The 26,185-nt window shown below is 36.1% G+C and overlaps 4 protein-coding genes across 6 annotated transcripts; 2 read left to right on the forward strand and 2 right to left on the reverse strand.

Annotated features, from left to right (window-relative positions):
* Positions 1–164: 164 nt before the first annotated feature.
* LOC137743136 (uncharacterized) lies at positions 165–3,956 on the reverse strand. 2 transcript variants are annotated; one of them, XM_068483041.1, is made up of 10 exons: positions 3,880–3,956; positions 2,865–2,960; positions 2,241–2,355; positions 1,935–1,971; positions 1,781–1,850; positions 1,526–1,630; positions 1,001–1,151; positions 830–912; positions 557–650; positions 165–467 (listed from the first exon to the last, which is right to left on the reverse strand). In XM_068483041.1, the coding sequence occupies exons 2-10, from the start codon at positions 2,893–2,895 to the stop codon at positions 380–382; spliced, it is 774 nt and encodes a 257-aa protein (XP_068339142.1). In that variant the 5' UTR covers positions 2,896–2,960; positions 3,880–3,956; the 3' UTR covers positions 165–379. The 2 variants fall into 2 exon arrangements, with proteins under 2 accessions (XP_068339142.1, XP_068339138.1); XM_068483037.1 differs by lacking the exon at positions 3,880–3,956 and adding an exon at positions 3,239–3,554.
* Positions 3,957–4,955: 999 nt separating this feature from the next.
* On the reverse strand, positions 4,956–6,373 carry LOC137729327 (probable receptor-like protein kinase At5g20050). Its single transcript, XM_068468250.1, has one exon. The coding sequence runs from the start codon at positions 6,318–6,320 to the stop codon at positions 4,956–4,958; it is 1,365 nt and encodes a 454-aa protein (XP_068324351.1). The 5' UTR covers positions 6,321–6,373.
* Positions 6,374–8,658: 2,285 nt separating this feature from the next.
* LOC137749501 (protein arginine N-methyltransferase PRMT10-like) lies at positions 8,659–12,104 on the forward strand. Its single transcript, XM_068489603.1, has 7 exons — positions 8,659–9,020; positions 9,577–9,769; positions 9,861–9,966; positions 10,452–10,641; positions 10,967–11,152; positions 11,243–11,326; positions 11,786–12,104. Exons 1-7 carry the CDS (start codon positions 8,808–8,810, stop codon positions 11,960–11,962), a joined length of 1,149 nt encoding a protein of 382 aa, XP_068345704.1. The 5' UTR covers positions 8,659–8,807; the 3' UTR covers positions 11,963–12,104.
* Positions 12,105–18,290: 6,186 nt separating this feature from the next.
* Positions 18,291–21,580, forward strand: LOC137742162 (uncharacterized). Of its 2 annotated transcripts, XR_011069364.1 has the most exons (4): positions 18,291–18,422; positions 19,206–19,637; positions 19,936–20,805; positions 21,252–21,580. XR_011069364.1 is itself a non-coding variant. In XM_068481946.1 (3 exons), exons 2-3 carry the CDS (start codon positions 19,236–19,238, stop codon positions 20,713–20,715), a joined length of 1,182 nt encoding a protein of 393 aa, XP_068338047.1. In that variant the 5' UTR covers positions 18,291–18,422; positions 19,206–19,235; the 3' UTR covers positions 20,716–21,011. The 2 variants fall into 2 exon arrangements, 1 of the variants encoding a protein (XP_068338047.1); XM_068481946.1 differs by lacking the exon at positions 21,252–21,580 and having other exon boundaries at positions 19,936–21,011.
* The last annotated feature ends 4,605 nt before the right edge of the window (positions 21,581–26,185 follow it).

A 26,185-nucleotide genomic window follows, 5' to 3' on the forward strand; every position in this document is an offset into this window, starting at 1 on the left:
TGAATAATGCTATAAATTGTTTCATTTGTCTCGCAAGAGCATTTATCCGCCAAGTTCATGTTTAATTTCTTCTGTAATTTGACGCATACGCAGAAATAACTCGACAGGAAACTGCAATCTCAGGCAGTCGAAGGGAGACAACATAAACAAACCAAGGTCCTACGTTAGAGATAACTGTTTACTTCCAAACGACATGTTCTTAATTCAAATAATGAATGCCAGTTATTACATACGAATATCGATTTAACTAGTGCCACCAGCCAAATAATAACAGGTCATAAAGGACATAAAGGTCGTACGGAACACTTGAAAGTTATTGTTTCCTACATATTCTGTGCTTCTTCTTCGTTTGCCGTTGCTCAAGAGCTTCACGGGCGTTCTATGAAGAAGTCCCGTCAAGCCCCAACTTTGATCTTAGCCAAGCACAAACCTCGTCCATCTCTTCCGGAATTGTATAATGACCAAGCCTGCATACTCAAACAAATCATTCTTGTATTTCATTGTGTTAATAAATTTAATAGCAACAACTTTTCGACATAATCTAAGAATCACATACCCGTTGTAGGATTTGAATGTCACATTCTGAAAGCCAGTTGAACTTAAGGTCTGCGACGATTTCTCACCAAACTTGTAAGGAACCACATCATCACCTGCAATAAATCACATCCACAGCATTATGAACTAGGCCCGGCTTAGAATTTAAAATTCGGAGCACCTACGCAAGAAGATGCTAGAGACAAGGATGCACAAAACCTTTTCTTCGATGAAGGCAAATTCAAGAGACAAATAAAACCAACAAATTTTTTATACGAGAGATAATAGTGCATACTTTTCCCATGACATAACAAAAGCGGAATGGAGGCAGCACGCCTTGCAGCTTCATCTACTTCTTCTAACTTCTTACTCAAGGTCCTGAAAGAGAATGGGAATTGTAACTATAGGCACTTAAATATACTGCAAAAGAATTCTGTCGAGATGAGGAGAGTGTAAGAGGCCCAACTTGGAACATGGAAGCCATCCGCTAAGTCCAACAACGGCACTCAGATTGCATGGGTATTGACTACCATTCCCATATTTTCTTGTAGAGAAGCAGGTGGCGGAGTATAGTGCAGTAGCTGCACCCATACTAAAACCTCCAATGCCAAGTTTAACTGTAACAGAAAAAACTCGACACAATGATATTGAAATCCATTTAGTTTACCAAAGGTAAAACTACAGTTGAAAGTTCAAAAGTGTATGTGGTGTTAGAATTATGGCATTAACAAAGTTTTGTGGAAGAGGCGTCCTGCATAGATTTTACTTTGAAAAAAAGCTACCATAATTTACAAGTTCATACAGAGGCCCCCTAACATAAAATATTGGCCCCACAGAGAAGGGGGGTAAATTATTTGAAGTTGTCTTTTCAAAACATCTCATCGATCAGTAGGGGCAATGAAATCTAAGTATCCACGCAGAAACAATTCAATCAAATGATAGCAGCAATTGGAGTTCATCAAATGCTAAAATCGAGCAAGAGGAGACATACTGTCATCAGGCTCTGTCGATAACAATTTTGCGACATGTGTTGCAGAAGCATCCAAACCCTCTACATCATCCGGAGCATCTTCTGAAAGTTCTCCAACATCAAACCCTGTTCATATCACATAAGCATTTTAGGGGAGTTTATGACGTTTGATTCTAGTATCCAATACACCAAATGACATTTTCTTTTTCTGTCACTAAAATCGGGTCAACTGCTGAACATACATTAGCGTGTGGATTATTAATGGAAAAAACTCACAAGCAGTGGAAGGAAAGCCACCAAGAACTGAAATTGGCTGAGTAGGAGCAGTTGGACAGATCCACTTAATCTGCATCACATAAATTTCACCACAAGTCATTACAGTAAATTATGAAAATTCAATTTCCATTAGTTTGAATGTATTTATTCTTACATTTGGAAGAGGGAGGGATTCCAAGAGCTGGGACCAGCTGTCAGACAGAAAAATATAAATCTTAAACAAAAATTTACGACTTCAAGTGAATACATATAAAGAAAAAAGGATAAATCTAATTTCTATAGATCACATGATTCTCTAGTTTTATTCACACAAAAAAAAAAAAAAAAATTACTTTTCCCTTTTACGAATGAACTTAGAAATTAAGAAAAATGTCATTTATATGAAACACTTCCTCAGTTTTTTAATTACTGCGCAACCTTCAGAAAATTGGTAACATGAGCAATGGGGCCAAAGTATCACCTTGAACCATTATCGCCGAGGCCATGTAGCCAAACTACGGTGGCCTGGTGTTTGCCTTTAGGTCTGACTACATAGGTTCTTCCAAACTCAAACGCCCTCCTAGCAGTTCTACCACCTGAAATCATGTTACAACCAAATTTAATGAGAAAGGTGTAAATAACAGAACCAATGAAACCTCAGGCAAACTGATAAGCATGAAAGATAAAATCTTCAACAAGGAAAATGGAAGAACCATAAAAGCATGAGTGATCTCTTCGTTTTTTCGCTAGAATATTTTACAAATTCTTATAAAAGTACAGGATATGTTTTCTTATTTTTGCTAGCTCTTAGATAGTGGATATTAATGTTCGAGTAATAGTTTGGTTTAAGAACAAATGGGATCCTAGTCATATGCTTCTAGCTTATAAAATATACGAGTCGACTTGTACACAGCGTCATTTGTAGACAGGTCCGTTGGTGTCAAGTTGTTTGACACGATCAATTAATTAGGTAGGGTTAAGGTTAATTGTCCTTTGACACAAACACAAAATGACATGACTCCAGTCACCACTCATGGATATGGCAATCAGTATCAAAACTTCTTTACAAGATAATAGCAAAGCAAAGAAAGGCAAACAAACTAACCAGAACCAACAGATGGACCAGTAAAGTTCATATTACGTCCCTCAAGTAAATACCACTGACCAAACTCCTCTGCAGCAAGTGTACAGAGCACAGATCCTGCAATTAAGAAACACCAGAAAATTCATATAAGCTTTACAACTTCGAAACCATAATGTTAAAACAAATAAAGTACACATAGTTAAAATGTTGGAGCAACCTCCGAAAACTCAAACAAGCAGTTGCATAAAATTACTTTGACAATGCTAGCAAACATTTAACCTTCAGTACATGATCATTACAAAACTAGTGAGGTCAATATGTAACTACTTCCTAAACTCCGGCTGCAGGAAATACAATTTTGAGAGCTGTCAGCTCACATAGATTTCCATCTGTACCTCGATTCGCCACTGGTTTCTCACTCATGGCAAGGCTTTTGATTCTAAGTAGAAGCAGGGCCGGACGAGGCTAAGGCTAACTTCCCTCCCCAGACCAATCGGACAGCATCTTCCTCATCATATCAAGAACGTGAAAACCTTAATCTAATCCGAACAACACTAACACAAAGGCATTCGAAGAATAGCAACTCGGGTTCTGCATTAGGAGTTTTGGTCTTCCCAAATGCCAAACAGATACACATGCACCGTAGGCTGCTTCAATCACTCTTTTCAACCCTATGGGCTAAAATAACAAGAAATTTTGCAATCTTTAACATTGTTCCTAACACCCCATAATCCAGAAACCAAAAATTTTATTAAAAAAAACCCAAAACAGAAAAACTAAAATCATTACAAAAATTTGCAATCTACCATAAATCGAACCACACAATCCAAAAACACAATTAAAAAAAAAAAAACCCAGCACTCAAAAATTAAAAGCTTGGTTCGGTTCCTACAAAACAGCAAAACAGAAACTAGAAATGATATAAAAATTGAATTTTTAAAATTACGTTAAGCAAATTAAAAAAAAAATCAGATAAAATTGAGCAGAAAATAAAATTGGGTTTTAGGGTTTTACGCCATTGATGCAGAGTACATACCTCAGTCAAGCCTTGGACGCTGTCTCCCTTCCCCTCTCCCTTCTTCCCCCAAATATTTAGTTCACCTCACGTTTCTGTCGTTTTATGTTCTGCCTTCGCAATTCAGAGTGTCGTTTTCAATTGAAGCGCTTATAAGTGCTGAGGATTCTCATCCGTCGATCTTGGTAGCACCATCTATGTGTGCCACGTGTCTGTGAAATATGAAAGGTGAAGGACAAATTCCAGAATCTGTAATATATGGAAGCACTTTTCCTCACCGTCCTAAACTTTGGTAATTTGTCATGTGTCCTTTCACTCAACCTAAATTAATTTGTTTCAAAATTTAAAGGTAACATTTAAATGTAAGTTAATTAGAGTTACGTGAAATGATACATGGCAAATGATTAGCTGTATGATAAGAATGCATCAAAATATAGTGATGAGCAAAAATGCACCTATAATATACACGGACACTTGGGATTCATTGTATGATAAACATACACCAAAATATAGTGGTGAGCCAAAATGCTCCTGTAATAGACACTTGAAATACTGGACATTGGTCCTATCGCATTCATAAAATCATGTTCTCTCCTCCAGGTATAACTGTCTAATGATATTTTTTTTTTGTTATGAGTGAACAGTTAGCTTCAACTCTTGTTAATTACTTGTTCGATACTAAATTTATTACGTTGACCCATTACGTGACTTAATTAGAGAGTTCAACAGACTTGACGATTTACAGTAAAGTGGAACAAGGAACTTAGTTTCGAAGGTGAGTTACATGCCGATGGGAGAGGGGAATTGTGATTTGTGAACACTTTTAAGGACAATACAAAATGAATTTGAATATTTCTTTATTGATAGTTTAATACACAAGTGTATAACACAAATAATTAAGAGTAACAGGAAGATTAGAAGATGTTCATATATACAAAGGAGCATAAAATTTATAACATCAAAGATCATATTTTCCGCACTCTCAACACTTACGCTTATGTATTAAAAGATGTTCATATATATAAAGGAGCATAAAATTTACCATGAAGAAAAAATTGGTGAGCCTAAGAAGCAACTGATCAATCTTGTCCATGGATCTATCTTGGAGTTATCATGGACATTGCATCTCCATATGACCATGTTGATGCGGATGCATCATTACTCCCCATTTTTGCTGCCAAGGCGGCACCACCAATCTTTGGCCTCCTATTGCCGTTCGCCGCCTCTTCATCCATTGCTGAAAAATCGACAACCACCATTTGGGTGTCGGGAGGCTCCTCCACGGGCGTCCGGCCCTCGAGCATTTCCACCACATGTGACATGGTAGGCCTAAGCCTAGCCCTCTCTTGTATGCACCACAAAGCTATATGAACAAGTCTTTTTACCTCCTTTTCATCCATGCCTCCGCTTTCTATTAGCCTTTGATCAACAACTTCCATAAGCTTGCCGTCTCTCATTTTTTCAATCACAATTTTGGGAAAAAACTCCCTTTTCCTGTGAGACTTGTCGTTGGCTTCGCCCATTTCGATAAAGCTAACGTTTCTCCGCCCTCCGATCATCTCAAGAAGCACCATTCCATAACTGTACACATCCGTTTTTTCAGAAATTCCATGCTCCAAGAGCCACTCAGGAGCTAAGTAGCCTCTAGTCCCCCGAATCGTGGTCATAACTCTACTCTCGTCTTTCCCCATTAGTTTCGAAAGGCCAAAATCCGCCACAATTGCTCTGTAATTCTCATCCAAAAGTATGTTCTCCGGCTTCACATCAAGGTGCAAAATCCTTGACCTGCAATCATGATGCAGGTAAGAAAGCGCTTTAGCAACATCAACTGCAACCCTGTACCTAGAGTCCCAAGGCAAGCACCCACCACACCGAATAGACCTTCCCTTTTGAGAGAAAATCCACAAATCCAACGATCCATTTGGGATGAAATCATAAACCAAGAAACGCGGTCCTGCAGGAACACAACAATAACCGAGAAGGCGCACAAGATTGATATGTTGCAGGCTTGCAATTGCCGCAACTTCTGACTTAAATTCCCTCTCTCCGCGCTCCTCTACATCGAGCTTTTTCACTGCCACTTGAGTCCCATCACTTAGAATCCCTTTGTAAACAGAAGCTGAAGCCCCTTTCCCAACCAGTGTCTCGAAATGATCTGTTGCATCCTCTAGCTCCTTGTACCTAAACTTCGTAGGAACCCCTGCAACTTTTCGAAGAAAACTATACTCCACGCGCAGCTCGCGGCCTTCTGATGCATGTTTTGATTCCAAGAGCCTTCTCCGGAAATTGTACTGATGTCTGATCACTAGCCATACAAACACAGCAAGGATCACAGCAACACCTGCCCCACAAATGAGAAAGAAAGTTGGGGAAAGTTTGAGAGAGATTCGCGCAACGATTATGAAGACAACGAGAGTGATGATCGACGATGCAGCTACTATCTTAGCTTTTCTGTCCTCCATTGCTAAAGCTTCATTCTTGTTTACAGATAAAGAGAGATAAGAGAGAGGGAAGTTTCTCTCTTTTGACATGATCCAGTCTCTTTCTGTGACAAAAAACATAGTTTTATGGTAATAATATTCTTTTGAATATTGCATTATTTAATTAAACGGAAGAAATGTTTGCATCTACAGATCAGCCAAGAGTTGAAATAATATGATACAACCCAGAAGTCACCTAATTTCTTGTCTGACTTTCATTGTAATATTTAAGGCTTTTATCTGGTCAATTAGTTGGAAGGGTAAACCCTATTTGGAAACATATATTCTGCAGAAATACATACATATATATATATATATATATATATTTCTTCTGAAATCAAATAGCCATTCACATCTAAGTTTCCCATGAGATGTTACAAATGACTCTAAAGCCGATTCCGTTTCATAAACGTTTACATCGTTTCATAAATATTTACATGCTAAAAATTTATGAATCAGTCATTGCTTGCATTACTTAATAAATCACCAATTACACGAAAGAAAATACCAATTACCATATGGAAAGGATGAAGTGAAAAATAATCTGACCTAGTCATTGACCATAAACAAATGATAGTTTTGAACATCTTGACTGATTCAATCCCCTTAGGTAAAGACAAGTGTCTTAACCGTCAATTGTACTCAAAGCGACGTTTTTCTTGATTAACATTGACTGAATTTGTATTTTATTCGAAAACCTGACCAAATCCGAGATTAATTTCCGAGTAGCAAAACTGCAAGACCGAGTCCAAATAAGTTAACAGGTTCAAAGAATCCGCAATATATTACGGATGATGAAACCTAAAATAATGTTCTGATTGCTGATGCTGCATCAGTAATGCACCAAAAACCGAGGATTAACGGGAGATTTCCAACTAATTTGGGTTCATGTGATACTGCATAGATTCGTATCGTGATGACAAATTATAGGGTCTTTGTTTTTGTTGTTGCAAACAAAACCACATAAACCAACGGCTCAATTCTACTACTGTTGAAATGATACAAAACAAACTTTTTAAGCACAATGTATGTTGTGCTCTGATACAAGTTCTTTTTCTTTTAGTTGCAGTGGAGGGTTTTGAACTCGACTTACATAAATAAAAAATCCTATTTTCCGCAATCTCATCATTTACGCTTATGTATTATAATCTTACTATGATTGATTGAATGATGTTATGGAAACCACATTTATGCTTATCTCTATCATATCATTTCTCTAATAAATGTAGAAGTTCATCAATACAAGTAGGTTTTGCTTCTGTTAAAAACATGATACGATATAGAACATATATATGGTGTCCTAACATTATCCATTTTGACTATTAGGGTTGTAAATTTTGTCTATCTTCGACTTAGATTTTGGAGTGCGAGAGCAGAATTCAGAAGTTTTGGTCGTTTAAGTAAGAATATCAAATGTACTAACCAATTTAAGCCAATACGACGCTAACCACTTGTTTAATTCTCTTGCAATGTAATAACATGATTCAAAATTTCTTACTATTAACTATGTATGTTCGCACCGCAATATTATTTTTGCAAAATTTCACTTAAATTTAATATCATGAATTAGAATTCTATAAGAGCATCTCCCGCGATCACCTAATTGCCCGGGTTGAACTGCCCTTGGCCAAAAAAATGTGATCCAGCGGTGGAAAAAGTTAGAGGTGATTGGGTGGAAGAGACAACAGCGCCTCCTCTCCCCACACGTGCTGCCTCGCAAAGCCAAACGACTCTTTCTTGATCTACTCGAGCCGTTGGATTTCCTACAGTCCTTTAATCTGGGCCGTTGGTTTCCAACAATAAATAAATTTGTCCAATCTGGTCAACTGCCACGTGGTACAATCCTAACTTTCCAACAGTAATAATTTAAAAAAACAACGGCCAAGATTATTTTAACTGTAAAACATCCAAAAAATAACCAAAAAATTCCTAATTTTTTTCAAAAACACCCAATTTTTTTCTTTCTATAATACCCAAACCATATTCTTCATTCTTCACACCACAACTCAACATTTTTTATTATGATTTTATCGCCTATTTTAAAATTAATTATGTTTGTTGTAATGCTATGATTTTTCGTTGTATTTGAAATTATTTATTGGAATAAAAATGCTAAGAAGACTCTCTCAAAAATAAAGAATAAGGTCAAGAAAACATAAATAAAGTGAAACAAATTTCAAGATTGAAAGTGAAAGTTAACAACTTAAAGTGAAACGAATTTTAAATTTAAAAGAATAAATGATGACTTTTAAATTACGGTAAAGTTGAATCAAAATTGGGTTTTTATAGTTATGCCCTAATTTATTAATGAGACTTTGCAAGTGGCAAGTTGACGCAATGGCTATATCGACGTTGCCCTAAAACCCCAGTACAAGAAGCCCCTCCTCTCTTCCCTTCATCTTGCCCGACCAAGAGAGAGCATTTCACTGACCACTACCAGTCCGCCACCACCATTTCCTGCATAACTTCATGGGAAGCTACAAAAACGGCGTCGTCGGGGACCAAAGCGGCACCAGCAATGGCGACGCTGGCGGCGCCGCGGTGGACAAAGGCGTCGACTTCGCCAACTACTTCTGCACCTACGCCTTCCTCTACCACCAGAAGGAGATGCTCTCCGATCGAGTCCGCATGGACGCATATTACAACGCCGTTTTCAAGAACACGCACCACTTCCATGGCAAGGTACAACACCTCTTAGCCCACTAGTTAATTATTCTTTTGTCCCCTGTTTCGTTGCTCTGTTAACCGGAAAGAACTAAACTTTACTGGAAAGAGCTATAAATTTTACCCTCTGTTGTTATACTATCGAAAAGTTGAGATTAATTTAGTTCTAAGAACCGAAAAGAAGGAAAAGTTACTGAAAAAGCTGTATTTTAACTCAGCTTTGCTTTGTAGTAGACATTTGTTTCTTCGGAATGTTATAATTGTGTTATACTGTCGAAATTTGGGATTCATTTGGTTTTAAGAACCGAAAAGGACAAAACTTTACTGAAAAGGCTGTATTTTTAGCTCAGCTTTGCTTTGAAGTAGACATTTGTTTCTTTGGAATGTGAAATTTTTTCATACTATCTCAAAGTTGGGATTAATTTGGTTTCTTGGACAGAAAAGAACGAAATTTTGCTGAAAATGGTGTCTCTTACTTATCTTTGCTATGTAGTAGACATTTGTTTCTTAGGAATGTGAAAATTTTGTTGTGCTATTGGATATTTGGGACTAATGTGGTTTAGTTGTGGAGCAGGCTGTGTTGGATGTGGGAGCAGGGAGTGGCATTCTTGCAATTTGGTCAGCGCAAGCCGGGGCGAGGAAGGTTTACGCTGTTGAAGCGACTTCCATGGCTGAACATGCACGTGCAGTTGTGAAAGCGAATAACCTTCAAGACGTGGTTGAGGTGATTGAGGGCTCCATGGAGGATGTTGTCCTACCAGAGAAAGGTTTGGCATTGTTGAAGAATTTGACAATTTAGGTTTTAATAATGTTGTTTTGATTCGTGTCATGCTTATGTAATTCTGTATTGGTGCACAGTGGATGTGATAATTTCGGAGTGGATGGGGTATTTCCTACTGCGTGAATCGATGTTTGATTCGGTGATATGCGCGCGTGACCGATGGTTAAAGCCAACTGGAGTCATGTAAGTTTTCCCTGGCATTTACATCAGATGTTGCAAACCCACACTGTTATAACTATTACTTTGTGTTCGTAGTCTAAAGTTTGGTGAATTTCTGTTCTACTGAGTACTGAAAAAGATCTGTATTTATCTGAAACTCAACACTTGCATCCGTTTATGCATCTGTTTATAAGTCATCCAAATGCAGCCCCATGTGACAAGATTATATGGATACTTGTCGAAAAGCTTTCATGTCTTTTGAAAATGTGATAAATTGTTTTTTCGAACTGTGCTTTCACCAATTCCTTATCTCCTCGTTATTGGTCCTTAGATTTGAGTCCTGGAGTTTGCTTGTACCACGATGGGAATAATCAGTATTCTGTCTGTTGGAGAGAAGGAAATTTATTTTGACCCTGTTACCACTAGTTTTAGTATGTTAATTAGGCAATCCTCAAATTGTTTACTGATGATTTTAAATTATAACTTGGAATGAATTTGTGGTTTCTTAGGTATCCTAGCCATGCTACTATGTGGGTGGCACCTATTAGGACTGGATTGGGGGATCAAAAAAGTAATGATTATGAGTCTTCTATGGACGATTGGGAACGTTTCGCAGATGAGACCAAAAATTATTATGGTGTTGATATGAGTGTGCTAACAAAGCCTTTCTCTCAAGAACAGAAGAAATACTATCTTCAGGTAATTCCTATAATTATACGAGTGTTCAGTTCGTCATAGTCTGTTGATATACTTGTATTTTATGTTACACATTGTTGTGTGGTTCAGGTAGAGTCTCCGTATACTGTACTGTACATATGGTTTTAGTCTGGATTTTCCAACTTACTAAAAATTTCTTTTCTTTTTTCTTTCTTTATCTCACTATGTTCAGTCATACTTAATTCTTGACATCACTTTCTCTACTATAAAGAAAATGGAACACAATAGATGTTCTTCAATTTGTCGATTAATGCATACTCCTTTGGGTGTCCAATATCCTAAATTGCATGCTATGAAATTTCTGCAGACATCATTGTGGAACAACCTTCATCCGCATCAAGTTATAGGGACAGCTGCTTCAATAAAGGAGATTGATTGTTTAACTGCCTCGGTCACTGACATCCTTGAAGTCAAATCAAACTTTTCATCAACAGTAACTCTTCAGAACACAAGGCTCTGTGGCTACGGGGGATGGTTTGATGTTCAATTTCGAGTAAGTTGATATTCACATCCCTTTATCTTTTTGAATGAAAAAACTCTCAATATTTTCATGCTCAATGTAACATAAAACTTGGTGTACCAGGGAAGAAAGGAGGATCCAGCTCAGGAAGAGGTTGAGTTGACTACCGCTCCTAGTGTGAATGATGGTACTCACTGGGGCCAACAGGTTTGTTCTGCCAAAAATCTTTTGCCTCTTATTTTTGTAATTGTCAAGGTCAACATGCCGTTGGGCAATATCATAGGAAGATGCAAATTTCAATGAAAAAAAAAATATCAACTTTGCAAATCTTTACTTCATCTATCTGTACCACTGTTAGTTTTGTGTAATTAGAGCCTAGAATTCCTATATTGACAGGCCACTGAATAAGTAGAATATCACAATTAACTTTGAGTAATTTTGTCTGTTACCTTCTTTTATACATAGGCACAATTCCAGGAACTATATAATGAGCAAAGGCATGACAAATTTATGTGGAGCACGTTGATAAATTTTACTAAAATTTAGCTTTTGTGGAATAATCTTTGATGTAATGTTTTCGTTACTATGTTCTAGGAAATCCAATAAAAATTGATTTCACAGCACTTAATTTTCTTCCATGCTCGTCCCCCCCTGTTTATCGGACAGGTTTTCCTGTTGAACCCTCCTGCTCGCATCACTGAAGGGGATCAACTAAATGGTTCTTTCTCAATGAAACGATCAAAGGAGAATCATAGATTGATGGAGGCTGAGTTCAGCTGTGAGATTAGACAGCAATCTGGCGAGTTAGTTCCTCGTTTCACAAATAGATATTTCATAGAGTGACCAGAGACACAGATCCTGTAAGACTGGATTGTAAGATGTGATCAATCCTCCAAATCATATGTGCAAGTTGTGTGGGAGTTTTGCAGCGGGCTTTGCAGCCGTTTTACTATACTTAGATATTCGTTACGTCTTGATTTTTTGATATTTTGAAGCTAAGTTATGTCAGTTTGATGAGAATTAGGTCCTTATGGTCACATTTAGTTTTGCAGTGTCACACCAGAGAACGTTTGAACCCCTTTTTCCCCTTTTTCTGGGTTCCGTTCAAACGTCTATACGGCCCCAAAGTGTATCATACTCTTTCCGGAAAATATCTGATGAATTTTTCAAAACAAAATATTATGTCCTAGGGTTGAGATTTAATGTGGTTATTCAGTTTTAGTTAGCTGTTTTGTCGAATCCCAGTTTTAGCAAGCTATTAGTAACGATACACACCAGAATGGCATCTAGTTCATGAAAACTAGCAACCAGATATGAAACCTGGATTCATATGTTTGTTTTGTTTTGACAAAGCATTCTAAGCCACTTTATTCTACGAGGAAAGGAAATTGAAATTGAATTAGGAGCAGGGACGAGGGTACTTCTTTATCCAATTGGTCTATTTTATATCTTTTCATATGACCTTCGACTCAAGTGTTCAGTTGATAATTGCTTAAAATAAGAATTATTTTTGGCCATGTTTCTTGTCCTCTATACAAAATATCACTTTACTCCTCGCACTCAATTATGTTCTACTTATGGACTCATCCCATACCGTCAACAGATGAGAGAAGCGTTAATTTAGCTGACGTGGTGGGGACTCTTTGATCTTTTCGATTTGTTATCGATGTTGATTCACATGATTTTGACTCAGATGTTCTTGTCTTCTTATCTATTAGTTGATAATATCTTAAAATAAAACAAGTGTGTTACGCATGACATGCATAATCTCTTTTCTTTATGCTAAAGAAGAAGTAATTTGACATTTTTGTTCGTCACATGAATGCCTTAAATTGGCTTGGAAGCTGCTTTTAAGCTAAGTCGACATTCTCTCATGCTACTTCCCTGCATTTTTTGCTCTGCAAGCAAAAGCTGTTATCCTTTGATTTTCCAGCCTTTTCTAGCAATGTTAGCAAGCTCCATTATATATTAATTACTTTCCTAATCCTCTCCACTATAAGATCTGAAAGCACTTCGTTCTTCTTCTTCTCCATCGTTTTCGATTACCCTTTCCCCTTCTTGTTCCGAAAAATGCATAGATCACCGAGCTCTGCCCGAGCCTCGGAAGAGTTCCTGGTGAACTTCTCGCCAGCGTCTCTGTCCCTGGCCTCAACTCCGCTTCTAAAAACCGCAGCAGCTTCCGGAGACTTACCGGTGTATTCCATTGAAAACTCAGACCATGCTACCAAAAAGGAAATTGATCTGCTTCATAACTCTCCAGGAGGAGAGAATGACATTCATCTAATTCCCGTCATTCTGTTCCTCTGCGGTTTTGTACTTTGGATTTTCTCTCATCCTACGAAACTGTAACCTTGGTTTTATGTAACTTAAATATGTGGTCTCTTTAGCAGACGTAGTCGTAGTCACATTAGTTAGAGCGAGCACATGTGCTCATCCTACGCACATATGCAGTTATCTCATTTGCTCTCTACAACAAAAAAAAAAAAGTTGATAATATGGAAATGTAAATTTGTAATCACCATTAATATGATCGTGACATTGAGAAGTTGATAATATGGAAATGTAAATTTGTAATCACCATTAATATGATCGTGACATTGAGACGATGATATTTCCTAGCTTTGTCTTTGGTTTTGCCGTAAATTTATACTTAATTAACCAATTTCTGATTGCTCTTGCTCATATATTTGAGGGTGCTAGTTGTCATCTTGGAGGCAATAGCAATTGGGTGGGCTTGGTCAAGACCCAATATCTTCCCAACCATAAGGCTTCAATCTTCACCCACCTCTAACCCCACCACATTTTCCCGAGCATCCAAGATCATCGGGATTGTGATACTTTAGGTCAATCAAACATTGTTATATATTATGCCTCCCTCATACATGCTTAGGTGTGTGATAAAAGATAACCATATTATAGAATTTCAAGTGTATGAAAGTTCTTCTCGTGTTCGGAATCTCTTATTTGCTATTTTCTCACAAGAGATCGATGGTGGCAAAGAATGATGTGGATCCATCATCCATGCATGCAACGATACATTAAATACGTGTCGTAGGAGGTCATATTTATTTCCCATAAATAAAGAATAACAAATGAAATAGAAAGGTGAGAGAAATGAATAACGTTGTTTCAATTTTGGTTCGACGGCTTTGAATGTTGTTGTGCTCTCCAAGCGAACTCATGAATATCACAGAGGATAATGGAGGATGGCCAAAAGTGACATTCCAACTTTATTAAAACCAATATTATGAAGAAACGTGTTATCCAAGAAACTATATACGTTTTCTACATTTCGCTTAAATAAATTAGTTTTTTGTAAGCTTTATGTAAATAGCAAACAGATAAGATAGACCTAAGTTTTCTTGTTGTCTTCTATTGAATCTTATGAAAATGTCTATCTTATCCACTTAACCATTTAGTCTCTCACTTTTTTCTGTGCTGTTAAGTTTTGTTAAAACTTCTGTTAATGTGCTAATATATCATTCATGTGACGGCTACACAATCAAAGAAATATTGTCATGTGGATAAAATACAAAATAAAAATTGCAAAATAGTTTGGAATCTAAAGCGGAAAAAAAGTAAACAAAAAACCAAGGCTTAAATGTTAAAATAGTCCTTGTGTTTTACTTTTTAGTCAATTTAGTTCCTATGTTTTTAAAACTAGTTTAGTCATTGTGTTTAACACAGTTAGCCAATTAAGTCTAATCTGTTAACTTGCTGTTAAATTATTGAAAGTTTTATTATTATACACTTAAATTCAATTTTGAAATAGAAAGAAACACACCATAATCCAAGCCATCACCACCCCACCAGCACCTAGTCTCTGTCGACATGGCCATCCCCGTTCTTAAGCCAATCCCTCGTTGTTCTCGCCGACAGGCCACATCGTTGGTGTCACCCCAATCGCTATCACGGTGCCCATGCTCCACCATCTCCCACTACATCCCCCCTCTGCTACTCTCCCCGCCTTGTTTAAATATCATCATCTACCTTAAGTCCCCTTCCCCTTTGTTCAATTTTTTTAAGTTTTAATATTATACTAATCAACTTTTTTAAATAGTTTAAAAAAACCCTTATAATTTCAGAAAACTAAGTTTGAGAAGTTTGTTTTAACGGCAATTTAACTAAAAGGATGACGTTGGTTAATGGTCTCAAACACGGAATTAAATTGGCTAAACTGAAAACACAAATTGACCAAATGAGTATAAAACAGAGACATTGGGTATATGTGTAAATAAGCCTTATTAGTATTTTGACAAAAGATAATATAACCTACACTAAATTCGTTTACACTATGGAAAAAAGAATTTTAAGGGATTCTCAAATTGAAATGATGGAAAATAAAAGGTGAATATATTTTGTATATAACGGGTTAATTAACGCATGGATTATCAATTCACAAGGGACAAACAAGAAGTAAGTACAACTAATCTTTGTTAAGTGTATGCCCACCCAAATGGGAGGGACTGAGGGTGAGAGGGCTAGGGTTGCACGGTGGCTTGGATTGGCTTATCCAAACTGCCAAATATGTGGTCTCGCATGAACATCATCATCCTTTTTTTTTTGCCCCTTTTTTTTTTTTTTTTTTTTTAATAATTTAGAATGTTATGCTATATATCACAATTAATTATAAACGACAACTGGTTGATGCAGATAATGGCAGGCAAGTGTCACTTCATTAGAAAATTAAAATTATATACTTTTACCAGAAATTAGGTACCTAGCTCGAGTTTAAATCTTTTGCACTTACAAATTTGTATGGTTTATTTGTGACCTATTTTCTTGAGAGATATGTGTTCTTTTGATTTAATTTATCTTTAGGTTTTAATTTTTTCTATTAAGGAGATAAGTTAAAGAGTTAATATTGTAAAGTAGGATTTAAATGAATGATCAAGTGTCAACAAATAAGATAAATTACAGAGAGACCACATAGACTTTGGGATGTAGAAGATTTGAATGCCCCTAACTCTCCCCTTAATATCTCAAATCTCAAACACCTTTTATATTTTCGGAAGTAAATTTGCAGATTTTGGGGTCTAAGATTATTTCTCTACTAAAATGAAAAATGAAGGTTAAAAAATAGCGCCGTATTGCTTGGTTTATGAAAACTTGACCCTTGAACGATCACCATGCACTGCATGGAAAAGACATGCTAATTGCAAGCATGATCCCCGTGCTTTGAAGAAAATAAGTATTGACCGCCATGCATGCGTAAGGAAGAAATCTAGTTTTTGATCTAATTTAGTCTAACTTATTTCTTTATTGTCCTTTCGTAACACGCAGAGTGATAGCATTTACATTTAGTACACCAAAAAATTACTCCCTAATCGTGGATTACGTAATTTGAACTAACCCTGCAAACTTCAAATAAGTTACTGTCATCATGTTGCTTACTTTATGAGTATATATCGACTATATGGTATATACAATACAAAATTGATATATTATACGTATGAAAGTTAAATACAATATGCGTGTTGACATGTTCTTCACAGGTTCTAGTCAAAACAGTTGATCATATACATTTTGAGTTAGCCACCGTTTGCAGTTCAAATTCAAAGTAAGACAACTCTCTGGTCTCTAATTATATATTTGGTCTTCCTTAACTGGTCCCCAAGAAAAAAGAAAAACAAAACCTCACGTATCCAAAGATGCTTTTCGATTTTTTTTATTTTTTTATCTTTATCAACAATTTCAAGTTTTCAATAGATTATCAAATCATGTTGCTTCTTTTTTAGTATCAAAGTCCTCTATTTCCCTATTTACTAATTTAGGAATATCTATATTTATTTGTCCCAATTATAATTTTATGTTCGATTCCTTTGTTTTAGTACAAGAAATGTTTCCATTAATTTACATTAAGAGGTAAGGGGAAGGGTCTAAATCTAGAACGCAAAAAGTTGAAGCAGAAAATCCTAACTACTAAGACAATTCACCACTTGTTGGTTTCTCTTCTTCTTGATATTGAATAAAAGTGAAAACAAGGGTGACCTCAAGCCAATAAGGTTCTCTGATTTGCAAAGGTCGGGAGAGGTACGTCAATTGTACGTAGTCTTACCCTTACTTTGCAAAGAAATTGTTTTCATAACTTGAACATGTGACCTTTTGGTCAAGGCTCGCCTTCTTCATATTTGAATAAAAGTAAAGGAAAAAAAAGAAAAGAAAACTAGAGAATTCTTTCGCAAACTTTCCTAATACAAAATACCAAGCATTCTTTATTTATTTATTTTTTAATTTTAAGGGAAACTAATGAAAAGTGCTTGAAAACTTTGAGTTATAATGATAAGGATAAAATAAAGGGTAAAATAAATAGTACCAGGATTGACTTTTTAGTGTAAAAATATGGTTTTTCGTTAAAATAAACAGTACCGCTAGTTTTTCATTAAAACTCCCTTTATTTTATGGAAATCATTACTTTAAGAAATTATGCAATCATAAATTCGATATCCAACATAATATTTGGAAAATTCCTTGGGATGGATAACCATTCATTCACCCATATCTCAATTTGGCATCCAAAAGAACGCAATTCTACAATAGAAGCCAACGTGACAATCCAATAATTAATTAGCTCGTGAAAATGCAATTAAATATTCATTATGTTAAATTTGCTGATTAGAGCAATGTGTTTGCCCCTTACTTAAGTTGGATTTCCTTCTTTTTATACTAAAGTAATTTAAAATATATTTTTCTTAAAAAAAAGTAATTTTCATTTAGTAACCATGAAAGTAATAACATAGTCAAAATTGTAACTAATGTTTTTCTTCTTTTTACATAGCTTGAAAGTTTGACTTGGAATTGCGCACAAGCGATTTGAAACAAAAAAACGTAAATATAAACAAGTTGTAAACTCGTAAATGGCTTGTAACTCAATCATCCGTGTTAGAACTTTTCTTTTTATAGTTTAGAATAACCTTCATCTGTCAAAAATACAAGTTATAAACTCAAATTGTATATATTCAGATTTGCAGTCAAAATTTAACCCGAGGTAAATAATTCTCAAAATACAAATCGTAAATGGAAAAGGGTAAAAAAGAGGAGAGGATAAATGTAAACAGTTAATTCCCACCTCAACAAGCTATTTTTGGGCAGGTGGCAACTTGGCATAGAAACCAAAACCATGCCATATTCGTTGCTTATTAAGCTAAATATTTGGACCTTTTAAATACCCACAAAAATATTAAAAAAAATGAATCACATAAAAAACAATAAAACTAACACAAAAACACAAGAACAACAACAAGAATCACAGAGTTCAAACTTTTTCTGATTACCAAAATTTTCTCTCTGAATTGGAAAGAAGGTCAGTGAAAAAGCTCTGTTTACTTTTCTTAATTCTTTAATCTCTCTCTGCATTTATATTTTTTTTTATTAAATTTGTTTGCTTTGCAATCTGTTTATCTCCTTTCAGTTTAATCTTCTTCTGGGTGAAGAGAATGAATTGACAGAAAAAAAGTTTTGATTTTTCGTATTGGGTTCAATCGTTTTCCTTCCCCAGACTGTTTGGTTGCCGAGAAAACGGTGGAAACAGGAAGAAAATAAATATTGGGTTGGTCTGTAATTTGCTGGTTTGGTAGATGGTTTTGGGAAATTGGGTCGATGAAACTAAACCATGTAGTTGAATTTAGCTCAGTTGAATGCTGGTTTGAGTCTTCTCATGTCTTAATCAATGAAAAAGTTGGGAATTTAAAGTTTGGTGCATTTTTAATTTTCTTGATTTTCTCAGCAGCCAAACAGAGCATATTGGCAGTCCGATTTGAATTTCTGATCTTGTTCAATTTTTTTTTCCTTTAATCTTAAACCAAAGGATTTCTGCAAGTTTTTCAATTTCATGACTGTTTGGTTGAATAGAAGATGCAGAGAAACGTTGAAATTTAAATCATTGAATATATTTTTTATCTTACTTGTTTGCTTAGATTCTCTAATTTTTTTTTTTTTTTTTTTTAATCTTATTTCATGACTGTTTCGAATCCATTAATTGCCAGTGATCTTCACTCTTTCTTATGAGATGCTGATATTAATATAATCTTATTCTGTAATTTGGATTCTGTCTTGTGTCTTACGTTAGTTCTATTGTTGAAAGCAGGTTTATAATTGGGAATTTGCATCTAGCATCATGAGATTCAAACAAGGGAGCAACGTCGAAGTATTGAGCAAAAAGGAGATGCCTTCAGGCTGCTGGTGCTGTGCTAAGATAATCTGCGGTGATGGCCACAACTACACAGTCAGATATGATGCATATGAGGGTAATGCTGATAACGCCGTTGTGGAGAGGGTATCCAGAGATGCCATCAGGCCTTGCCCACCTCCACTGGAAGTTTCAGAGAATTTAATTCCTGGTGATGTCATTGAGGTTTTTGACAAACTTTCTTGGAAAATGGCAACAATTACAAAGGTTTTGGGAAGGGAGTGCTTTTTAATCAGGCCAGTCGGATCCTCCCGGCAGTACAAGGTCAGAAATTTTGAAATCCGAGTCAGACAGTTTTGGCAAGATGACAAATGGGTTGTGATTGGAAAGGTAATATCATCCTAATATATTTCCCGATGCAATTTGTTTATTAGCATTTTTCAGTTTTATGTGTCCAAGAGTTTTAAGTGTTAATGAGGACCTCGAAAAGATGGATTAAAGTTAATCAGTAGTTGTACAAAATATAAGCATCAATAACAGTGATTGATATAAACTCTGTAGGGTTTCGTTTTGAATGTTTGAAGTTGGAAGTTTGCTTTGGTTTTAGGATAGTACTTATCATAAATAACTTTCAGTAGATTTCCTCTATGATGTTTCCATGTGCTAATCTTTGGTTACTTGCTTGCAGGGTTTGAACCATTATGAGAATCGGCAACGTGGTGAACTTTTAACTCTAAAGTTCAACCAAAATTCATACCTTAAAGCTCAGAAGAATGTAACAAAGACTGCCTCCTCTCATCTGAAGAGAAGATCACCCTACTTTTGTTCTCAAGATGAAGCATATGATGGATCTGCTGAGAAGTTTAGAGCTGGTGATAAAGAGGGCAGGTGTCTCCGAGTAATTTCTGCAAATTTATCTACATTTTCTGAACAGGTAGATGTTGATTTACCAAGACGTATGCAGGGTGGAAAAGATTTACGTGCTTCTCTTTACAACAGAAAAACTGTATTGCCTGATGTGGATGTGGAAAGGAGGAAACCCAATGGTGATGTTGGGCGTGCGTTTGCTGTGAACCTTAAATCGAATGATGCTGATAGTATTACGTGCTCTGTTGGTAGTTGTAGTATCGATAGGAATGATTCCAATAAGTTACCTCCTCCTGTTTCAGCTAGTTCTACTGAAGATTTTGATGATCAGTTTTCTGATGCTGAATCTATTTGTCAATTGGGATATAAGGGAGGAATCTCTCTCCTTCCCGCTAAAGAAGAATTGGCAGCAGAGATCCATAGGTTAGAGTTGCATGCTTACCGTTGCACAATAGGGGCATTACATGCATCAGGACCTTTAAGTTGGGAACAAGAAGAATTGGTGACAAATCTTCGTCTTTCACTCCATATATCAAATGATGAACATTTAATGGAGCTTAGAAACCTAATTTCTGGAGATACCAGCATTCATATCAGATGACAGGAAATCTGGAACTGCGTCTTCTGATTCATATTTTTCTTGTAGCTGTAGAATCTCGATGAACATTTTCATTAATGACCTCGCTCCACTGTAAGAAACAAGATGAGATGTTTTGATGTTCTTTTGTGTTTAGTTAACAACACATAGTTCAAACGCAATGTTGTACAAACTTTTCCAAGTATGCCTTTTATCAAAGTCTTCGTTGTGAATCAATTATTCTTTTTTTTGCTTTTCTCTGGGTTTGTACTGACAGCATATCAAGATTTAGAGGTTCAAAAGAAACTTAACCATATGAAGTTTCTGTATTTTCCGTGTAAGCATTTGGGTATTATTGATGTATATTGCAACTTAGAAGTAATGAATGTGCATGTTCGCTTATCACACATCTGTACATTTAGTGATATAGAGTGTTGTATCTTTTCTTTGTTTGTTGATTTCTGAGGCTAATTTGTTTCGCTTCGGTTCCTTGAGTTGTATTTAATATGCTCCATGATTTCATTTGTGGGCAGTATTAATGCATCCACTGCGTTTTCCAGGGCCAAAGTAGGAGGCTTGTCGCCTTGCTTTCAAGTCTCCAAAGATGAGCTTGGGGCATGCCAGCTTTCTCTCGGCCTAGACTCGAGGGCAATTGTAAGACAGCTTCTGATGCTGCTGTTCTCATTAACATATCCGGTCTCTTCATTCGTCCATGTCACTATGTCAGGCCACCTGTGAGCCTTAGCTACGTGTTTTGCTGAGGATGTAAGACAATCTTGTTGCTAACACTGGATGACATGTGATGTGGATGCTCAAAAGGTTTTAATTCAAACATTTTCTTCAGCGCGTCCACCTACAAATTACTTAGTGATATCTTTTTTATTCTCCATCTGCTACAAGATTATCATGTGATCGCAGATCTTTTTTCACAATATTCTTCGTTTCTGTGTGTTTTTTATCCTTTCTATTTTCTGATCAAGGGTATTTTTGAATGTAAAGTTCAGGATATTGAAATTGTCCATAAGCATGGGAAGTATATTTTGAAGCTTAAAGTTCAATGAAAAAGGTAAGCATTGTTATTTAACCAATATAACAACAAATTTGGGTGGAGAGTAAACGGCTTGTGTTGATTATGCAGAAGCCAAATGCATTTTAAATAACTGATGAATTCTAGGTTTTCTTTTTCCAGTTTTTGGAAAGTTCTTCAAAACAAACCAAGATACTAAAAGTCAGCTTTGTTTCTTATTGTTTTTACTTCTAAGGTGCTTCTGAAAGTTGTAGCTTGACAAATTTTACATTGTAAATTTTCCAAAAGATGTGATTAATATGTACCTTAGCTGCATATTTTTCTCTATTGAAGTGTTTGAATACGCCATTCACTGAGTTATGGTGGTCCTCTTGCTGGAATAAAGGTTGGTATCTTATGTTGATCGGCATGAAGTATGCAAGTTTTTTCTTGATATTATTCAGAAGCTATATCTTAAGTTGATCAGCAGGACGTATGCAATTTTTTTCTTGATATTATTCCTCAGCTTCTGATTCGGAGTGTTTCAAACTTCCAAGTTTCAACCTCTATTCTTCGGTCAACAAATCAGTAACCAATTTGCCAAATCTTCAGGTGTAAACAGCAAGTAGATGTCAATGTATAAGCTACTCGACTACCCTACAGCTCTTCAATTCTTTGTGATTATTGTAGTTTTTATATGTTATAGATCTGACTGGTTCTGTAGCTTAGACTCATTGCTTTAGCTTTGGCAACTGGATCATTTTTCCATTTCGACCAGAGAGCAGAGTGATGAACAATATGTTCCAAGAAAAGGCGAATGGAGAACTGCGAATAAAGCATATGAGTACGCTTTTGCTTGCCCTGATCTACAAAAATTGTCAACCATGTTCTTTTACAGCAAGAGTTGAATTGAGGTAGGCCAGAAAGGGTTAAATTGGTTGCGGAAGGAAACAAAGTTGTCTTTTTCTGTTAATGGTACATTAGATTGTCGTTGTTCTTAATCATTAGCTTTTGTCCTTGTCAAGTTTCTGTAGAAAAACATTACCTCTTCGTTTTCAGTCCTGGTCAAGTTTCTGTAGTAAAACTGCATTACCTGTTTTTTACGTCCTTCGTAGTTTGAAAGGGTAATTTGTTTTTACTGCACCTTCTGTTTAAGCATTGCCTGAATTACTGTTTTTATGGTTCCTGCTGCAGGTGCTTTCGACGAAAACTATGTATCAGCTTGGCAAGAAACCAACCTGAAAGCTACATATCCAACTACCAGAAGCTTTTGATTATGGTAAGAATTGATGGTTGGTCTGTGGTATATGCTCATGAATGTGAACTGCAAAATATTCCAGGATGACATCACGCTCGGAAAAATTTCATTGCCTCGGCAATCCCAAATAATTCAGCCAAATCTGTGATCACTTGTATCGTCATCCCCTCTGGCAAGTCTGGCAGTGAGAAAGCTCATGCTAGAAATTCGTTTGTTTTTTATCACCAGAGAATTCACTGCATGAGATGAGACGAGACCGTCACATGATTTTGCATCTCGTGAAGATTTTCATATCTTATGGATATCTATAATTACTAACTTGAGGAGAAGGTCTTATATGGAGCGGGTTCACCGCCACGCAGCGCTCTGTATCTAATAATACATTGTTAAGTGCAAATTTTTGTCCTCATGATAATGTATTGGATTTGAACGTTAAGTGACGGTGAATCTGTTCCATGTAAGTTACTTAGGGGTCTGAAGTTTAAAAGAACAGCCAATTGTCCGCACATGCATAACAGCACTGTTTTATGGGCCCTTTGACAAAAGAAAAAACAATTTAAGGGGCCCAGGTTTAGGTATTGTACTTGCTAATAAGTAGGGATAAGACTTATGGGCTTCATGTATCCCACATTGGGTTGCAACTTGCAACCCACCATCAGAAATCATATTAAATTTTGACAAAGATATGATTTGATGGCTTGGAAGAAAGCCCACTATGCACATCACAGCATAGGTTTTTGGATAAAATTACTATTCAAGTATTAAATGAAAAGCTAATTAAAAAAAAGTATTGAATGGATATGAATTAAGTAGGAAAATTTTGGACATCTTCACAACTACTATTCTTCATTGATTACGATGAATTTTAGGTGAAACCAAGTAGATGTCCGAACCGACTGATATTAAAAAAATTTTGCGAATGATTTGTGGGTATGGAAGAAATGCCACTCGAACACAAACCAAGTTAGTTCGTCCCAAAACGCGTTGAGGCAGTTGATTGGAAACTTAGGCTTGAAGAGGCTTGGGTTAGATAGTGTAATTCACTAGATTCGAGGCTAATTGCATGAAAAAATGGATGATAACTTTCAAATGATGTCCAATTTAAAGGTAAAAGATGGACTTAACATATATTTTGCAGAAGGATTCTATGACTTTGAGTGCTTGGTACTACTACGGTCTTATTCACCCACGATGTGTTCGACTGCAGTGATGACAGAAAGCAGCGCAGAGGAAAACCACTTGCCAATCTTCAACTTTATATACGCGTCCTTCGAAGTTCATACGTTGATTAAAATTTTCTATTTTTCTTGTTTTGTTTCTTAATTTATCGTCTCCTTCCTTTTGAGAGAGAGAGAGAGAGAGAGAGAGAGAGTAATTAGATAGAATCTTAGGAGCAAAAGAGCAACCAAACAGGTGGGCTTGTCACAAAAATGACCAACAAAATTCCAAGGTGTCATTCTTTGCAAAGGCGTTTTTGGATTAAGAAATGAGTGGTGCATTTATGTGGCTCCACCAAATCCTCTCCTATTATCTCACTATAATCTCTTCATGATTGTCAATGCCATGTGATTTTGCCTCTCCCACAAATAGAGACAGATAGAGATGCTTCTCTATGACTGTGACTCAATTAGTTGGATTAAGCCTCCTAATGAAGCTCAATGGTTCTTATTTCAACCTTCATTAATCAGAAAACGATATGTATCTATCATTTAAAGGTCAATTTACTTAGTTAAACCAAGCAACAACACACACAAAAAAAAAAAAAAAAAAAAAATTAAAACTACAGACTCTCATTGAAAAACGTTACCAACTCACATATTCAAACTTTTATAAGAGTTACTGCAACTTATTCCGATCAACTCGTGAACTTAACTTATATGTTGTTAAGTAAACTAGATGGCTTAGTTAAACCAAACACCAACAATAAAAACAAACAAAACTAACACTACGAAATTTTAACTTGCAAAGTCGGTTTTAAGCTACTGCAACTTGTTCCAAGCCGAGAACTTAACTTATCAACAAATGACCTGGTTGGGGGTGCTTGGTTGCACCATCTTATTAATTATGACCTTCAATATGGACAAGAATGTTATAACTTATAAGTTGTCATCTGAATGTCCAACACAAAATTTAGTTACCTTCACCTAAGATATGCAACACTTATTAAATGCATGGCCGACTTTTTCTTTGTCTCTCCATCGAGTTTTCCATGCCACTTCCTTTTGGAACAATGAACACGCAAATGTGTGTACGCTACTGTAAACTTGGATAGAAATTCAATCAAATCAGTATTAATGTATTGGGTTGTCAGCATATGTTGGGATCTGCTTAATATTTATATCAGATGCAGATCATGTTCATCACATTCCACTTAAATTAATTATCTGACATCTGGCATATATACCTGCATATACATACATGTGTGTGTGTGTGTGTGTGTGTATTATTACGTATACAACTAACTAGTCAAGCCTTGTGATCATATGGTAGGTGGAGAAGAAGATGATGGGGGTAACTATCTGGAACACTGAGATATGGAATCATGTATGATATAGTATATAGGAGGAGTCAGAAGGTCATACGAAATTGGCAAATGGAGGCAAGAGAAAATGGCCAATCATGCAAAACAGAAAGAGCTAGGCCTTTGGACCGTCAAGGTCGCATTAATCAAGGGCAGACATTAGCCAGCTCAGTTCCTTTGGCATGGCTGCAAATTTGGGAGACAATATTGAAGGGAATTTGTATTAATATTGCTTTTCAATACTGGTGTAATATACTATACAATTTGATTAGGGAATTGGGAGATGACTCTGTCACAACCATAGATCTTAAATATTTTCCTAGGGATCTATAAAACCCTAGTTTTTTAATTTGGTGGAGGGGACAAAAAAACCCATTTTAATGAGACAATATACAAGCTATGAGTTGGGACATCTTTCATGGAGATAATCAGTTTAATTAATCTCTTGTCCATGCCGACTGCCAAGAAAGTTTTGAATGTGCATGCGATAATGAAGGGTGTTGTACCTAATTTATATGTTATAAAAAGGGTGATTGATAAATTTGATATATATACTAGAGATTTCATACTAATAAATAAAAAATGAGCATGCATGCATGTTTGTTATAATATAAGTAGATTATTAATACTACGTGACAGTGTGTCGATTACATTAAAAAACTTCTCGTCCATAACATTTAGGCAATTAGCTTGCCCTTCCTGTTCTTAG

The sequence above is a fragment of the Pyrus communis genome, chromosome 1 (genome assembly GCF_963583255.1).
Source record: "Pyrus communis chromosome 1, drPyrComm1.1, whole genome shotgun sequence".
NCBI lineage: Eukaryota > Viridiplantae > Streptophyta > Magnoliopsida > Rosales > Rosaceae > Pyrus > Pyrus communis.

Bases quoted from the DNA above. Each gene is read 5' to 3' on its own strand.
- LOC137742162 (XM_068481946.1), top strand. From the start codon at position 19,236: ATGAGATTCAAACAAGGGAGCAACGTCGAAGTATTGAGCAAAAAGGAG. The intron at 19,638-19,935 runs GTAATATCATCC...ACTTGCTTGCAG, and splicing joins AATGGGTTGTGATTGGAAAG to GGTTTGAACCATTATGAGAA.
- LOC137749501 (XM_068489603.1), top strand. From the start codon at position 8,808: ATGGGAAGCTACAAAAACGGCGTCGTCGGGGACCAAAGCGGCACCAGC. The intron at 9,770-9,860 runs GTTTGGCATTGT...ATTGGTGCACAG, and splicing joins TGTTGTCCTACCAGAGAAAG to TGGATGTGATAATTTCGGAG. The intron at 9,967-10,451 runs GTAAGTTTTCCC...GTGGTTTCTTAG, and splicing joins TTAAAGCCAACTGGAGTCAT to GTATCCTAGCCATGCTACTA.
- LOC137729327 (XM_068468250.1), bottom strand. From the start codon at position 6,320: ATGGAGGACAGAAAAGCTAAGATAGTAGCTGCATCGTCGATCATCACT.
- LOC137743136 (XM_068483037.1), bottom strand. From the start codon at position 3,266: ATGAGTGAGAAACCAGTGGCGAATCGAG. The intron at 1,972-2,240 runs GTGATACTTTGG...TCTGTCTGACAG, and splicing joins CTCGGCGATAATGGTTCAAG to CTGGTCCCAGCTCTTGGAAT. The intron at 913-1,000 runs GTTGGGCCTCTT...ATTCTCTTTCAG, and splicing joins GGATGGCTTCCATGTTCCAA to GACCTTGAGTAAGAAGTTAG.